Raw genomic sequence first — 18,492 nt, 5'->3', positions numbered from 1 at the left:
ATCAAAAAGCAGCTTTGGCTACAATTTTGCCCTTCCCTCTACTGAATCTCCTCGAAGACTTACCACTCTATGATAAAGTCCTCTTTTGGGTCTGAATGATACCCAGCATCATATAACCCACTTTCTGTGAGCCTAGGGCCCCGTACACACGAGAGGATCGATCCGTTGAAATTGATCCGCGGATATATTTCGGGCCGACCGATTTCCAGCGGATACATTTTTTTTAGCATGCTAAGAAATCTATCCGCTGGAATCGGTTCCAGCGGATCGATCCGGTGGTCTGTACAGACTCACCGGATCGATCCGTCCGAAGCCATCCCTCGCATGCGTCGTAATGATTCGACACATGCGTGGATATCCTTATATGACAGCGTCGCGCACGTCGCCGTGTCATCATCGCGGCGACGGCGCGACACCTCACCGCGGACGGAATTCCGTGGGGATTTTGATCTCCTGGTTAGTACAACCAGGAGATCAAAATCCGCCAGAGGATTTAGCCGCGGATACGGTCCGGAGGACCGTTTCCGCGGATAAATCCTCTCGTGTGTAACCGGCATTGGATGTCATGGAAGTACATTCTGGGGTGCGTTGGGGGGCTCATAGTACTCCTGGACAGAATGCTGCTCACACATTTGCGTCTAGAAGCTTTTTTTGGGGGGGGTTAGAATTAAAAACGTAAAAAAAATGTAACCGAAACGCTGCTAAACGTGAGTTACTGACATTTTTTTGGGTTCCAGAAAAATCCTTTAAACTCAACTGTCTAGAAACGACTATAAACAACCCTGTGTACATGTACTGATAAGATAACATAGAGGAGAGTTAAGGAGCAGTTGAAAAAAATACCCAACTGCTCTTAAACATCCGTTTACCAGCAGCAGTGTACATGAGGCCTTAGGACCACCCACTGAAACCAGGAAAAGAGAATGGACCCACAGTGTCACATGACTTGTCTTAAGACTGCAAGTTTTAAAGTATGTGCAGTGAGATGTATAAAAAAAAACAGGGTTGGCTTTAGGCATGCACCCCAACAAAAATAAAAGTTTATCTAAAACCCAGTGGTAATTATCCCCTTAAGACACCATGGGACACATATTGGGGTTTCAATTTGATTCTTGGGGTTAGGTTAAGAGTAGGTGTATAGGGTTAAGGATCTGATTGAAATTTGTGATTGGATATTATGTTACTATTTTAAAATAGCCCAATTATTATGCAGTCATGTAATAAGTTAAATACTTTCATCTCAATTCTTAGTGTATTACCTTTTTCATCAAATAATTTAATACAATAAGAATTAATTCAAATGATTGTTAGTGGTGGATGTATTTAAAAAAAACTGCAGAGCTATTTATCCTACATGTATATTTGTTGTGCACTGACGAAAGACAAACAAATATTACTATGCTAGTTTCTCTCTATGTTAAAGGTGTTAAAAAAATGAGATACGTGACCATGTTTCTTCACATATTGTGCTGAAAGAGTGTACTGAGATGAATGACTTAATATGTAAGATTTCTCTTTGTTTCCCACCAAATTTCTGGTGCGCGCAACATTTGCCTGTCATTGAAACTCCAGCACTAGCTGTTTCTGAGTAGCTAGCCGGAAGCCAACGCAGTAGATTTGGAGGCAACTTTGGGTACTCAGGGCTCAAATGCATGAGCAGTAAAAGAAGTACAGCATATGCAGTGTTTCTATCTATCTAACTCCCTATTCATTTTTAGATTTACGGAAGACTTTTGAACAAGAACCTCTTGGGAAGGAAGTATCTTTGGAACAGGAAGTTCTTTTGCAATGTCGTCCACCAGAAGGGATCCCAGTAGCTGAGGTCAGTAGTTTATGACATGCAGTTTAGTTATATGAAGCAAGTTGCGCTAAGAGTGGAACTTTAATTAAAAAAAAAATAATAATTACGAATATGATGTTTTTATTGTAGGGGGAGACATACTATGCCTCTTTTGTAATAAAGTTTCTTATCTGCCTGTCCTCACATACACACAGCTCAGTGTACAGTTTTTAGTAATGCTGGGATGAAAAAACGTGGTAGCTACCTTTCAAAAAGAATCACTGGCAGCCCTTCTGTTTTATCCAGGCATAATGCACTCTGTAAGTGATTTTTAAACAAAGCCTCTAAATACAGTTTTTCATCTATATCCATTTGTGTGACTCCCAGCCGCTCTGCTACTCTGATCCTAGGGCTACGGTGGGAGGGGATGAGATCTCCCTCTGATGTCAGCCAGGGTGGTCACGTGGCCACTCAACCCCTCCCGCTGTAGCCCTGGATCGGAGCGGTGTAGCAGACCGGCCAAGAGTCACGTGAGAGGCCTGAATATAGCTAAAAAAAGTTATTTGTTTAAAAAAAACACTTACAAAGTGCATTATGTAAAAAATGGTGTAGCACTAAGTAGGAACTATATCAAAGTCCCACATAAACTTTCAGTGCAGTAAATGAATAGTAAACAAATACATCTAAAAGGCCGTGATAATATTGCTGAAGCTTGCAAAATCCAATCGTAAGGACACCACCACATCACCAAACACACTGCCCCTTACCCTCAGGTAGATAAAACAAGCATAGGTATTTTTTCTGAAAAACGCTCCTCAGCAGCATGGGGGATAAATGGCTCCAACTCCTTTGGATAGATAACAGCAAGACTAGTTGGCAGTAATCAAAACAGTTCCTCTGCGTCATGTAGTACCCAACAGAAAGAAAACACACTCATAGTGCAGACATCCCAGCAATCATTTAATTAGAAGAATTTTAAAAATCATTATACAGTTAGGTGAATATTAACAAGCAAACAAAACAAACATAAAACCAGTTCTTTGGATGCAGAGAGGGATTGCAGAATTGTAGGTATAAATAGTATATTCTGGGAGTGAACTTCTGCTTTAAAAAAAAAGAACAAAAAGTGTGCCAATTTTGGATTTTTTTTTTAAATGCTGTGAGTTAAAAATTGTATGAAAGTCCTACCATTAATATCAACAGTCAACAGTGGATAAAGAAAGCACAACATCACCACTATTACTGTGAGCGTGACCAAAACATACATTATAGTGACAACCAAATACATGTTCTAAATGGAAAAAAAATTATGGGGCGGAATGATGGGGGGAGTGGGATTGGAAAGAATGAGGCACTTGGTAGTTGGCTGTTACAAGTGTTTGTGAGCAAACTGATGACCAGCATGCTGGTTGTGATTAAATGTTTTTCCTAGTGAGAAAAATAGAATATGAGGCATTAAAAAAACATGTAAGCTCAGTCTACAAAAAAAAGAGTTGTGCATTAAATATATCACATGTTTTGTACAGAGTGAACATGATGTACAGTAAGGCAAAAAAACACACTTGTACACTTGGTTGTTTTTACTTTATTTATTAAAACTTGTTTAGTAAAATAAAAAAAGTTTAACTGGTACCTAAATATGGTATTTTAGGTAAACACATGCTGCTATAGAAAGTTATCGCCATCATTTGCAAAGTCGGTTTAACAAAGCTGTAACTGGGTTATAATTACGGATTTTAACAACTTCTTGAAAACACAATGCTACTTTTTATTTAAATGGAAATCTTGCTATAAACATCAATACAAAAAAAAAACATATGGTATACTAATTGAGAAAAATAATATATATTTGCCAATTAAAGAAAAGGTGTTTTTGTGGAAATTATCAGATTTTTTACTTAAGTGTAGCCGTTTTGTGTTGCCATTTTGATGTCTTATATTTGCTTTTTGCTTTGAATGGAAAGTATTTTTCTGCTGATAAAATAGGCTAAATCTCTTATCTAAGAGCTTGGATTAGAGGAAAATGTAAGAGAATGCCCCACAACAGCTTACAGATATGCAGAGTTTTTTTTTTTTCTAATATTGTCGCTGATCCTTTATACATATTGTGGAGCAGGTCATCATCACAACAGCTGTAATATTAATCTCTTCTGTAGTCTTATCTTATCAGTTTCTCAGTTTATAAGGACATTTTCACCTGTTACAGAATACAAATGATGCTGTTAGAATGAAATAGGCACACTGTCTGCTGCACATACTTTATGTTGTAGCAGTTAAATTATGCACTGAGAGTGTTCTGTAGGTCCCCCTAAGGGGAGTCTAATGGATTTATGTAGAATAGTCATACAGCTCAAATTTCAATAGAAGACAATAGAAATTCCAATGTAACCTATAAGGTACAAAATACGTGTTCCTGAACTTCCCACTACAACAATAATTGACACAATATACTGTATGGGATTTTAAGCAGACGTATAGAAAAAAGCGATGGGTAATTTAAGGTGCCAGGTTTAAGGTTCAACTCAGTTTGAGATACAAATAAGCCATAGTCATCACTGGTTCATTTATTGTTTTGTTTTTTTGCTATAATTGTGATATCACATTTCTCCCTAAGTTGGTCATATTGGGTGGTATCCATATGTGACCAAGAGGATTCAGACCTATCCAGCACAGTCTGGGTGCTTCAGGAAGGGTTTCTCCAGGCAAGAAAGGGCCTAATTTAAAAAAAAAAGCCTGGTACTAATGGACACTGGACTGTTCTTCATTGCCAGTGTCTCAAGAGGTTGCACAGGATTTGGGAAGTTATACTGTAACTTGTTTGAATGATTTACAGGCAGGAATGATGACAGCTTCTTCCTGGTGGACTGTTTAAAGCGGAGGTTCACCCATAGAGAACACATTTTCCCCTTAGATTAATGCTCGTTTTGTCTAGGGGAATCGGCTAGTTGTTTTAAAATATGATCCGTACTTACCGTTTACGAGATGCATCCTCTCCGTCGCTTCCGGGTTTGGGCTGTGGGACTGGGCGTTCCTTCTTGATTGACAGTCTTCCGAGAGGCTTCCGACGGTCGCATCCATCGCGTCACGATTTTCCGAAAGAAGCCGAACGTCGGTGCGCAGTATAGAGCCGCACCGACGTTCGGCTTCTTTCGGCTACTAGTGACGCGATGGATGTGACCGTCGGAAGCCTCTCGGAAGACTGTCAATCAAGAAGGAACGCCCGCTCCTGAAGACCCATACCCGGAAGCGACGGAGAAGATGCATCTCGAAAACGGGTAAGTACTGCTCATATTTTAAAACAACTAGCCGATTCCCCTAGACAAAACGAGCAGGAATCTAAGGGGAAAAGGGCAAAAAATAAATAAATGGGTGAACTCCCGCTTTAAGGGATGTTTTAACACCCAAAACTGTCATAATAGCACCACTAATGTTGATTAAGAAAAATGTACATTAACCGCTTGAAGACCAAACCTTTTCTGGTATTTGTTGTTTAGAAGTTTAAATCAGTATTTTTTTCTAGAAAGTTACTTATAACCCCCAAACATTTTTTATTTTTTTTTGCACAGACCCTAGGTAAAAAATGTCAATTGTTGCAGTTTTTTATGTAACACAGTATTTATGCAGCAGTTTTTCAAACGCTAATAGATAAACTTAAAAATCTCCATAGGCTACGCTTTAAATGCCTTTACAGGTTACCTGTTTTGAGTTACAGAGGATGTATAGTGCTAGAATAATTGATCTTGTTCTATTTTTTGCGACAATACCTCACATGTGTGGTGCGAACACCGTTCACATATGCATGTGAAACTTACATATGCAATTGCGTCAATATTAAAAAATGTTTACACTGTCTCTTTATTTTTTTATTATCACTCTTATTGCTATTACAATGAGTGTAAACATCCCTTGTAACAGAAATAAACACGACAGGTCCTCTTTATGTAGAGAGATCTGGGGTCAAACAGACCCCAAATCTCTCCTTTACCCTTTTTTTTCGATGTTTTGCTTTAAAGAAATATAGTTTACTTCCACCCTGGACCAGAAGTGACGTCATGACAGGTGACACATGGTGGTCCTCCAAAGACCTAGAGGTAGTCTATCTATGTCTCTGACCAAGCCATTGAAAACGATAAGCTCAAGAGACAACGGTGCTACAGAAAGTGATTCAATGGCTAATGACAAAAAAAGATACCGGGGTTATGGCTGATAGCTTCAACCATAACCCCAGTAAACCACTTGCAAACCACAATGTATATATATATGTATTGAGGTTGGCAAGTTGTTAAAAATATAAAATGCTCTCCTTTAGCATCTTACTTGGAGAAAAATACAAAACATATCTATTGGTGTGTGCAGAGTTCTCTGAGTGCCCTTCTTCTTTAGAAAAAAATAACTAGGGTTCAATTTATGAGATTCTCTGTTGAGAATCATTACAGTCATACTGGATTTGGGGATCTTGAGAGATTATTCCCATACTGTCAATGTTAGTTTCCTAATTTGTTTAATAGTAACTGTTGTGGTTACATTATATCTGCAATAGTTCTTGTGAATAAAGTCATTAGCTAGTTACAGTCCACTATGATAGCATAGTGATTAACGTTAAATGCTAAAGGAATTTCAAGCATAACAGTCCTTCAAAATGTCAAGAATACTTAAACAGTTCAGTGTACTGACTAGACAAATTAAACATATGGCATTCTAAATCATACTGAAAAGCAGAGTTTAGGAAAAAAACAAAACTAAAAAAACAAGTGTCTGTAATTATTTCAAATGTTATATGTGTTATTTGGCTGAATTTATAAATACTATGTTTGTTTTTACTGTGCAGACATTACTTCATGCAGTGAATGCAGCCATTAATCAGCCATGTTGAATGATGAGCAAATATTGATTATATTAAAATCTAGTAAAACTAGTTTGTTTTTCCACACTGGATTCACACCTCTTATATCTCAATAATCTAAAGACACAGCATGTAATTTATTACAGTTATTTATACAGTAGAACACACTGAGATGTGAAGGATTGAACATTCTCTTTCTATTTAATTCCTCTGTGTACATGATACAGGTGCACAGAATGAAAACCTTGTTTAAAATGAATAGATTCTAGAGCCATACCGAAGGATCGACTTAGAAGCCAGCATCCCAACTCTTTGATAATGAAATAACAAATGATAGCAACTTTCCTTTAGTGTGATAATTAGTCAGCCAGGCTAAGATTGCAGAGCGTGGCCCAGGTGGCTGGTGAGTGCATCTTAAGAAGAAGAGGTTGTAAAGATTTTTATGAGGTGGTAATGATTGTTCCTTTAATACTTTATAACATACTAGTACACTTTGTCAAGAAGCAAGGGTTCCTGATTGCTAGCTAATTGACTTAGAATTGCATTTGTACCAGGGCTTAGAGCATGCACCAATTAACACTTGGCAAGCTAAAAAATGCATGCCCATTTGACTTTCAAAAGAGCTATTCTCTCTTTTTTTAACTTTTGAAGTTGTTCAGAAGATCAAACATTGAGATTTAAGAGCGGCTTAATGGTTCTTCCTTGTAGAATCTTTTCAATTTTATTATCAACACAAAGGACAGAGCACTAATGAATATATGAATACTTTAGCTTGCCTCACATTAATTCAGTATGTTCAGACTAGTAAGCTAATTTGAATATAAATGTATAGCAGATGACTTGTTTATTTGCAGAGTCTATATAGCTACTTCATATGTACTTATGCTTATGTTAGCGATCTTGTACATAGGTGCTAAAGTCTGAGCCTCAAGGGCCATAGAGAAAACGTATATTCCCTACTTAGAATCACTCTAATTATGTAAATCTAAATATCTATGTAAAGTCAAACAACGAACATATTCTTTTGGAGCAAATCAGCACCAAATAGAACACCACTGGACTAACATCCCCGAATTTAGCAGCAGTGATAATTATCATAAAGGGAGTAGTGATGCAGTGGATACAAGTGGATAATTAGACAAAAAAAGTCCCACAAAAGCCAAATTGGGAGGAAATTAAAGAAATTATAATGACTTCTCTGTTAGCATGCAAATAGCAATGGTTAGGTAAAGCATGATGACTTCTCTGTTGACATGCATGTAGCAATGCGTGTTTACTTATTTGCTAAATGCATTTTTTTGCCTTATGCCCTCCTGGTATATTCTAAGCCATTTTGCTTAGGACATGTTTTGTGACCCAGGGATAGTGAATACTATGTGGGTGTCAATAGCGCGTGTCAAGTTCCCCTTTTTAGCATCCATTTGAACATATCCTTAGAGGAATTTTCACTGTACCTTACTAGCCTAACTGCCTTATATAACTCAAATGTCACATTACTTCACTCTCCAGGATATTGACAAGGATATTGACTTCTTACCAAACTATCCAATAGACCAGTGGTGCTCAACCCTGTCCTCAAATACCCCCAATGGGCCATTTTTGGAAATTTCTCTTAAATAAAATAGCTTTCCAAAATACCAAGCCATTGACTCTGATTTAGGGCACCTAAGCAAGATAAAGGATAACTTGCAAACATGGCCTGTTGGGGGTACTTGAGGACAGGGTTGAGAACCCACTGCAGTGCAGTAGACCACACATAGCATGAAGACAAGAATGTACAATTGGCTGAGATGAAGGACTTTTAAGTACCTACACACAAAATATTACTATATATAAATATACATATTATAAAAAAAAATGTTTACAATATTTTGTGTGAAAGTGCCTACAAAGTCCTTCATCTCAGCCAATTTACAACAATTCTATACATGGGATGTGGCACCCAGCAAGATCATACAGATATAATAACCTAGCATGAAGACAAGACACAGTGAGGGGGATTTACTATGACAGAAGCAGACTGAATTGGAGCACCTGTGCTTAGCAACCAATCAGCTACTAGCTTTCCTTTTTAAAGCTTCACAGAACAAGGTGAAGAAAGAAGCTTATTGGAAACTGTGTACAGCTTCTCCAGATTTAGTCTGCTGCAAATTTAGTCCCTTAAATCGCTCACAGTATTTGAATGAAGAGCAAGGTAGCAGTTTAGATGTTCCTCGGAAGAAGAAACAGACAACATCATAAAAATGTGGGCTTGGAACAGATGACTAAAGTTAAAGTCAGGTCAAAGCAAATGGCAATAGTTTGATAGAGCCACGCATTCTAAGATTGAGGCAGGTGGAGCATGTTCAGAGTCAAGTGTCAGAAGATTTATCGATCTAATGAATAAACGGGTCAGGTCAGGTTAACAAGCTAGTGGAATGTGGGTACATCTAACTCAAGTTCTAAGCCATAGTCAAGATCAAGAACAAGCTAAGCTGATGAACAGCAAGCTAGCAGGAAAGCTTTCAGAGACCTAGTACTGTACCCAATATCCAATTTCATTTGAATCTGTTGCATTACTTGGATGTCAATAAGTGAACCCTTCATTCTTTAGATTAGTGATGATGATGAGTACTAATAAATTATATCTTTGAAGTACAGTAATACTGCCATGATTTCAAATGGTTTAGATCAGTGAGTATAACAATATGAGTTTGTGTGGCCTCTTATCTACTTGTAGTTACTAGTTTTATTTTATGCATGCTACTGACATTTGTCATGTAGGTATACTAAAACACAAGATTTGTATAAATGTGTTATAACTGAAGCTGTCTTGCTGTGATCTGTATAATATGACAGCTTGCTAACACTGATAAACCAACTTAATAACCATATATTCAGATAGTTGTAGAAACAAAACATTTTTAAACATATCTTAAGCAGTTCTGCAGATCTACCGCTTATTGCCCTGAGGGCCCTTTTCTTGAAGGAGTTGATCAGGGGCATTAGTAGTTACTCATGGTAAACCCGGGGGATAACAGCTAGTGTAAGTCAAGTTATGTCTTCTTCTTCTGAACTATGCTTATTCATCCAAGTGACTTGAATCAGTTGGTGGATGTATTTCAGATAATAAATGATGTTGGATCAAGTTATAAATGATTCAAGTCCAATAGTACAGTATGTTGATACTATGGAACAAATGTAACCGCTTGCCACCCACTCACAGTAGATAGACTACCAGCAGGCGGCATAGGCAGCCTCTGGAGTGTACCCAAGTTCAATTGGTGTATCAGATTTTTTCTGGCAGTGGATTTGGACCAAACTCTTTACATCAGATTTGAGTGTAAGTACCGTGTATTCTAGCCGGGTTTTCTTTGTAACACCAGCTGAGTACTAATTTTAATTGGTTAGTTCACCTGTAACCTAATGATAACATTTTAGAGCAGTATACAGGTGATTGTGTTGACTAGCTCCAATAGGTAATGATTAAGCGCTGATATTTGCGCGAAACGCATCTACCTCTTTGTCCCCCTGCTCCATCTGTCAACCACTTGTCATATGAAGCTTCAATAAAAGGATTTTTGGAAGTGCAGCCGTCTGGAATTATTTCTTCACTTTACACAGCATGCGAGCTGGGCTGGCACCTGACTAGTGTGTGTGGGCAACAAAAACTCACTCACCTGGAGCAGCTTTTCTTGTTCCCAAAAATGTAGTTTGGTTTTTACCAAAGACATTTAGCAGAATACATTTTGGCCTAAATTAATGAAGACATTTGATTTTATTGGTTATGTTTTATAACTGAAAGTAGAAAATATATTCTTGTTCAAAATTGTTGGCATTTTTTTTCATTTATATAATAAAAAAACAGTGATGATCAAATACCACCAAAAGAAAGCTCTATTTCTGTGAAAAAAAAGTAGATAAATGTCATACGTACAGCATTGCAGGAATGCGCAATTAGTAGCACAATACCTAACAGCAAAAAAAAAATGCCCTGGTCATGAAGGATGTAAAAACTTTCAGCGGTCAATTGGTTAAAATGTACCATTTTTTTAAATTACTGTTGAACCTGTTCATACATTTGAGCTACAATACGCACCTACAATTCATAGTTCTCTTCAATTAATATAAGACCTTTGAAATAATCACATTTTAGGCTTAGCTTTGAATACATTATAGAAAGAATAGTACCATGCATTAATTAGTGTTTTTACAAAATGACATAAGTAAAAAATTGTCTGAGATGGGAATTTCTCTCCCTTTGGATAGATAGCCTCTCATTTCCTGTTGTGTCTCCAGGATACAAAGTGAAGGGAATTATCCCACTGGGACACAGGCAGCAAAACAAATCTAAAGCTAAAAATAATAAAACAATTCATATAGGCCCAGATTATCGTACAGCGGCATATCTTTGAGCGGGCGTAACGTATCCTATTTACGTTACGCCTTCGCAACTTAGACGGCAAGTGCAGTATTCTCAAAGCACTTGCTCCGTAAGTTGCGGCGGCGTAGCGTAAATAGGCCGGCGTAAGCCCGCCTAATTCTAATGTGGAAGATGTGGGCGTGTGTTATGTAAATGTTATGTGACCCCACGTAAATGACGCTTTTTACAAATGGCGAATGCGCCATCCGTGGACATATTCCAGTGTGCATTGCTCCAAAGTACGCCGCAAGGACGTATTGGTTTTGACGTGAACGTAAATTACGTCCAGCCCCATTCACGGACGACTTACGCAAACGACGTAAAATTTTCAAAATTCGATGCGGGAACGACGTCCATACTTAACATTGTACGCCTCATATAGCAGGGGTAACTTTACGCCGGGAAGAGCCTAACGTAAACGGCGTATCTGTACTGCGTCGGCCGGGCTTACGTTCGTGAATTCACGTATCTAGCTGATTTACATATTTATAGGCGTAAATCAGCGTACACGCCCCTAGCAGCCAGCGTAAATATGCAGTTAAGATCCGACGGCGTAAGAGACTTACGCCGGTCGGATCTAATACAAATCTATGCGTAACTGATTCTAAGAATCAGGCGCATAGATACGACGGCTCAGACTCAGAGATACGACGGCGTATCTGGATATACGCCGTCGTATCTCCTTTGAGAATCTGGGCCTTAGTGTTCAAAACATTCATACAAAATTGATGTAGCAGTTTTGTATATCAAAGAATATACATTATTCTTTATCACTTCTCAAATAACCAAAGGCATTTGTTTAGTGTGAGTCAAATGTTGTTTCATGTCACAGTGTTGTCACTAGTTCCTAGGGAATAAAAAGGCACATTTTTAATTGCCAACAAGTCGACTTTAAAATGATGCTTCTTTTGTTTGAAAGAAACACAATACTAAACAACTCTGTGCTTGGTTGCTAAATTTGCTGCCCCATGCCTTGAATTCAGTGTACAGCCAAGTCTGTCCTGTTATATCATCTTTTTTTGGATTCCAACAGTGTGTTGTTGAACGGATTTTACTAAAAGCTACCCATAAAGAATTTAATATTTGTTAGGTATAAGCATAGACAGTTAACATTCATTTTAGAGAAGAGAAGTTCTTGTCTCCTTTCCAATTTTCCTGGGGAAGAAATTGGACAGCTAGAGTGTACTTTTCTGATGGCAATTTTTTAGTATAAAATGCCACTGGCAGATGGTAACGCCTCCAAACAGGCAGTGTCAGGTGGCTCTCATGCCTAATTGATTATTAATTTGACTTATGTTAGATTTGTTTATTAAGAATAGCTTATGTATTCTTCCAGTTAACAGACTTTTAAATGGAAAGTCTGCCTTTCATCACCTACAGGCAAAGACCCTGCTAAGCCAATAAACCGTTCTCTAGTGATTTGGTACCTGTCATACTGAGTGATTGCTGTTATTAAGGACATATCTGTCTTTTAATCAGGGTTTAGTTTTCTTAACAGCAAAATTATATCACTGTATTCTAAGGATTAGGGATTTAATGATTGATCCAAGTGATAAAATAGCTTCTTTACACATTCCCATCTACACTATTGTAGCCTTGTTACAAAACCCAAAGGCAGTGCAACTGAAATGTTGACATAATGATGTCATCAGACAGGGAGGGAGCCTATATATTTTGGATAACAAATTGGTTACAGTGTTTGTTATGACCTGAAAGGGACATTAGATGAGCAGCTTTTGGAATCAAGGTTGTTTCCTGTTTGACAAATATCTTTCCTGCATTAATTTATTGTTAAGTTAAAGACACTTGTACTGTCTATAATAATGTATTTATTTATATTTTTATGTTGGGTATCAATACATGTATTAGTCCACAATCTGTAAAGATAGTCTAAACCTGACCCCTGTAGTATTTCTACTTGCATTGCTTCACTGTACATGCAGTTATAAAGGTGAGTAGAGGCTCTTTAATGTCTATGCCCTGGTGCACTTTAATATCCATATTGTTTTTATGTTTGTTTGTTTTTTGCACACTGTTAGGTAGATTCAGGTAGCAGAACCTATAGTTACGGTGGCGTTGCTTAGCGTGTTTAGGCTACGCCGCCGTAAGTAAGCTAGGCAAGTACATGATTCTCAATGTACTTGCCTGCTATGTTACGACGGCGTAGCCTAAATCGGCGGGCGTAAGGGCGCCTAATTCAAATGTGTTGGGGGGGGCGTGTTTAATGTCAATGAGGCTTGACCTCACGTTTTTTAAAAAAATTTTACACTGCGCATGCGCCGGGCGCCTACATTTCCCAGTGTGCATTGCGGCTAAGTACGCCGCATGGGCCTATTGATTTTGACGTGGACGTAAACAACGTAAATCCCGATTCGCGGACGACTTAAAAATTTCAAATTTCGCGGCGGGAACGGCGGCCATACTTAACATTACTATTCCACTAGGGCCTAGCTATAACTTTACGTGGCCTATCTCTTACGCAAACGGCGTAAAAGTACTGCGTCAGCCGGGCGTACGTTCATGAATCGGCGTATCTCCTCATTTACATATTCTTAAGCGTATCTCTGTTTGAGCATACGCTTAAACATAAGTCGCCGTAGATTCTGAGTTAGGTCGACTTATCTACTGATAAGTCAGCCTAACTCTACCTGAATCTACCTATGTGTTTTTTTCACATATAAAACATTTAAATCCATAAGCCTGGTAAAATAGCATACAAACATATACAGTATGCTAATACCAACTGACTTGTATTCCTTTTACATTTTATGAAGTTATGAATCCTATTTTCTTTTGACTATCTAAAGACCAGTATGGTTGACAGGATCAGGTGAGTAGTAAACCAGCAAAAACAGGGTTAGTCTTATCATTAGGCACATTAGTCCTGGACCTATAGTCAATATTTGCAATGTTGACCCCTTTTCAAGACCTCTGAAATTTGCCCTAGCATGCTGTCAATCAACTTCTGGGCCACATCCTGACTGATGGCAGCCCATTCTTGCATAATAAATGCTTGGAGTTTGTCAGAATGTGTTTTTTTTTTATTGTTCACCTGCCTCTTGAAGATTGACCACAAGTTCTCAAAGGGATTAAGGTCTGGGGACCCAACATGTTGATGTTTTGTTCTCCAAGACACTAAGGCCCTGTACACACCATAGAATCCATCCGCAGATAAATCCCAGCAAATGGGTTTCAGCGGATAGATCCTATGGTGTGTACACGCCAGCGGATCTGTTTCCGCGGATATATCTCCCCTGGGATGGATTCCAGCAGATCGAATATTCGCTGACATGCAGAACATATCCATCTGCTGGAGTCCATCCCAACGGATGGATCCGCTGGTCTGTATAGACTCACCGGATCCATCCGTCCGAAGGGATCCCCCGCATGCGTCGTAATGATTCGACGCATGCGTGGAATTCCTTATATGACAGCGTCGCACACGTCACCGCGTCATAATCGCGGCGACGGCGCGACACGTCATCGCCAGAGGATTTCGGCCCGGATTTCAATGCGATGGTGAGTACACTCCATCGCATTAAAATCTGCTGAAATCTTCGAGAGGATTTATCCACGGAAACGGTCCGCTGGACCGTATCCGCGGATAAATCCTCCCGTGTGTATGGGGCCTCAGGCCCCATGTACACGGGATGCTGCTAAACATATGTTCAGAGGCAGTTGAATGCTTTTTTCAACTGCCACTGAACTCATTCAATGTTATTCTATGTGACCATGTACACAGTCTAGTTTATTGCCGTTTTTAGGCAGTTGCGTTTAACAGCGTTTCTTTAAAAGCAAAAAAAAAGGGTTCAGACGCACAAGATTTTCACGTTTCGGATGCCAAACGCGGCTAAACGCGATAACCCCCATTTAGCAGCATTTCGTTTATAGGCGTTTTTCATTTTTTATTGAAACGCTTCTAAACTTAAACGCGACTAAACACGGCATGTAAACTTGGCAAGAGGATGTTTTTGTATCATTTGTGGCTGTGTTCTTAGGCAAAATTATGTGAGCCTACTTGCTTGGCTGAGAAGCAACCCCACACATGAATGGTTTCAGGATGTACTGTTGACATGACAAAGGACTGATGGTAGCACTCACCTTTTCTTCTCAGGACAAGTTTTTTTCCTGATGCTCCAAACAATCGGAAAGGGGATTACTCAGCAGAGGAAAAAGCAGAGGATTTTTTTTGGGGGGGGGGTTAAGTTCATTTTCATGGCAAAGAGGGACTTTGCAATTAATTGTAATTCATCTTATTACTCTTTATAACATTTTGGAGTATATTAAAATTGCCATCCTAAAAACTGAGGCAGCAGACTTTGTGAAAATGAATATTTGTGTCAATCTCAAAACTTTTGGCCAGGGCTGTAGTATAGCTTTGGATGCCAGGAGTGGGTCCCGGAGCATGCTGGGACTGTGACGTCATAAGAGGCCTATATTAATCGTTGGGCACCGCACACCCGGCATTACAGCGGGAGGGAGCGTTGAGTCAACATCGGAAGAAAAGAAGAAAAAAAAAGGAAGAAGGCGACAAAGAAGACCGGGCTGGCCGCCGCTAGTAAAAGAGCTTCAAAGAAGATAGTGGCGGCCAGCCCCGAAGAAGGCACCGGAGAGCGAGTGGGAGAAGAACCAGGGAGCGCCGAGACGACACCGGAGAGTGGAGAAGACGAAAGAAGACCCCCAGAAAGTGGAGAAGACCCCCGGAGAGCGGAGAAGACCCCCGGAGCTGACTAATAAATTATTTTTAAAACATGTGTTGTGTGTTGACACTTTTCCTCCAGGTGAATGGGTAGGGGTACAATGTACCCCATACTCATTCACCTAGGGTGGGGGGCTGGTATCTAGGGGCCCCCTTATTAAAGGGGGCTCCCAGATTCCGATAATCCTCCCACCTGCAGACCCCGACAACCAACGGCCAGGGTTGTCCGGAAGAGGCCCTGTCCTTATCAACATGGGGACAGGGTGCTTTGGGGTGGGGGGCCGCAGGGCGCCCCCCTGCCCCAAAGCACCCACCCCCCATGTTGAGGGCATGCGGCCTGGTATGGCTCAGGAGGGGGGCGCTCGCTCGTCCCCACTCCTTTTCTAACCGACCGGGCGGCGTGCTCGGATACGGGTCTGGTATGGATTGTGGGGGAACCCCTATGCTGTTTTTTCGGCATAGGGGTTCTCCTTACAATCCATACCAGACCTAAGGGCCTGGTATGCTCCTGGGGGGTAACCCATGCTGATTTTTTATTTAAAATTTGGCATGGAGTTCTCCCTCATGATTCATACCAAACGCTGCGTCTAGAATTGGCGGGAATCCAAGTCGGATCCCTGTCGCTTCTGTCACGCTCGCTGGAATGTGCTTTTCCTATTCCAGCGAGTGCGAGATGTCTGCACCCTGTCGCTGAGAATCAGCGCAATGTCGTCGTGCTGGAAACACATTCTCACAGACAGCACCAGCACCATCTGCTGCGCCTACTACGCAGACTCACCCCCTTTATCCCGAAAGAGAACATTCCAGTCGTGGTGGGAACAATTATTAATTCCACACTTGACTATGCGATTGCCCTCTATCTCGGACTCCCCAAATACCAAATCACTCATCTGCAAGTCGTCCAAAATATGGCCGCTCGACTCGTGACTGGGAAAAAAACATGGGAATCAATCTCACCTTCACTAAAATCCCTTCATTGGTTACCAGTAAAAGACAGGATCACTTTCAAGGCACTCTGCCTAATGCATAAGTGTATTCAAGGAAACGCCCCCCAATATCTATGCGAAAAAATAAAAACTCACAACCCCAATCACGTTCTGCGATCCACCAATCAAAATCTAATTCAGATACCCAAAGCCAGGTACAAGTCCAAAGGAGATCGAAGATTTGCAGTCCAGGGACCTTGTTTGTGGAACGATCTACCAACCACCATTCGGTTGGAGGTGAACCACTTGGCCTTCAGGAGAAAGATTAAAACCTATCTCTTCTGAGGTCAAGGGGTCTCAACACATGGAATCGATCGATTCAGCGCCCAGAGGCGATTCAGTTCGCATGTGCTGCGCTATATAAGTTTCTCACTCACTCACTCACTCACAGGTACTGTAGCTTATGTCAATGCACTTCTTCCAGAAGTTCAAAATAGAAGGCAATGACACAAAAGTCTTGTCCCTGCTAAAACCATAGAATGTATGCCCTAAATTATTAATTTTAAATACTTCATCTGTGAAAACTCTGTCTTAACCATGTTTTTTACTAATGGATTTGCAAATAATATCCAAGAAGCAAAACCATGATTTTTCTGCTTGCAAATCTTGTTTTGATGCACTTATAAAACCTAGAAATGTCTGTTGGTGAAGGGCTAAAAGCTGGCTAATTGCCACTTTGCACTAGTTTGCTGCTCACCCATTTGACATAGTGAATGTGCTTTTTTTCCTTGACTTTCTCAGCTGTGCAGCAATCATTATTTAGTTCCTGTGACAAGTACAGAAGCTTACAGTTGTTATCAAAATGACATCCTGTCCAAAACTGATTACCGTACTCATTTCCAAGTCATCAGGTCCCCCCCGTGTGCATATGATTGCACTCGATATGCTTATCATATTTTAACGTAAAGTAGCATTCATATTTTTTTTGAAGAATGTGGCAACCTTTGAGGTTTTTACAATAAGTCAAGTGTATTCTGAATGCTTGTAATATGGCACAGGAAAGGAGAGGGTAGAAAAGACATCTTGATGTATTCCAAATATTATGGTTAATGTATACAAGTCATCGTGTTTTCAAACTTGACTGACAACTAACATCATGTATTTTGAGGTTACACAGCTTATCTTCTTATGGGCATGGAAAAGGATACACAGTAGTTTGCTGATATATATATATATATATATATATATATATATACATACACAAAGAGAGAGAGAGAGTAGTATTTACTGTGTGTCAGCCAATATCTCTAGCACAGCAATTGCCTTGAATGTGGGCAATAATGATCAAATACAGCACTGGCTGAAAAATAAACATGGCTAAGTTTAACATTAATCTATTGTATTGGCTATTTATTCTATTATGAACCTATTGTGTCATATGTTGCAAAAGGCATGCAATTAAATGTTTGATCTTTAAAAATGTGTATTCCTGAGCTTGTAAGCTAAAGGAATATCTATGGTTAATGTTTTTTCAACTTAATGTATCCTATGCATTAAGGTGAAAAAACATCCGATGCTTACTGTCTCATCAGCCCCCCCCCCCCCCCCGTTTACTTACCTCAGCCCTCGAAACTCCCACCTCGAGAATTTGCTGGATTTCGGCCCGGTCTTCTCGGCTCTTCATTGGACTTTATCTGTCCTTCCAAACTAACCATACTTTTAAATGCAGACACTTTGTGGTGTCTACAAGTACCTTTAATAACCCTAATTGTTTTTTGTGTGCCTGGGGAGCCAATTCCGAAGATAAGCTTCTCCCAAATGTCTAACAAAGTAAGAACCACT

The 18,492-nt window shown here is 39.7% G+C and overlaps 1 protein-coding gene across 4 annotated transcripts in view; it reads left to right on the top strand.

Moving 5' to 3' along the window:
- The window catches only part of UNC5C (unc-5 netrin receptor C), a 490,092-nt gene that overhangs the window by 381,107 nt on the left and 90,493 nt on the right, over positions 1–18,492 (top strand). For all 4 annotated transcript variants that reach the window (XM_040328065.1, XM_040328051.1, XM_040328072.1 and 1 more), the window contains one exon: positions 1,719–1,822. In XM_040328065.1, coding sequence (XP_040183999.1) covers positions 1,719–1,822 — 104 coding nt within the window. The remainder of the gene's footprint in view (positions 1–1,718; positions 1,823–18,492) is intronic.

The sequence above is a fragment of the Rana temporaria genome, chromosome 1 (genome assembly GCF_905171775.1).
Source record: "Rana temporaria chromosome 1, aRanTem1.1, whole genome shotgun sequence".
NCBI classification, from domain to species: Eukaryota; Metazoa; Chordata; class Amphibia; order Anura; family Ranidae; genus Rana; species Rana temporaria.
This window is presented reverse-complemented; position numbering and strand designations above follow the sequence as displayed.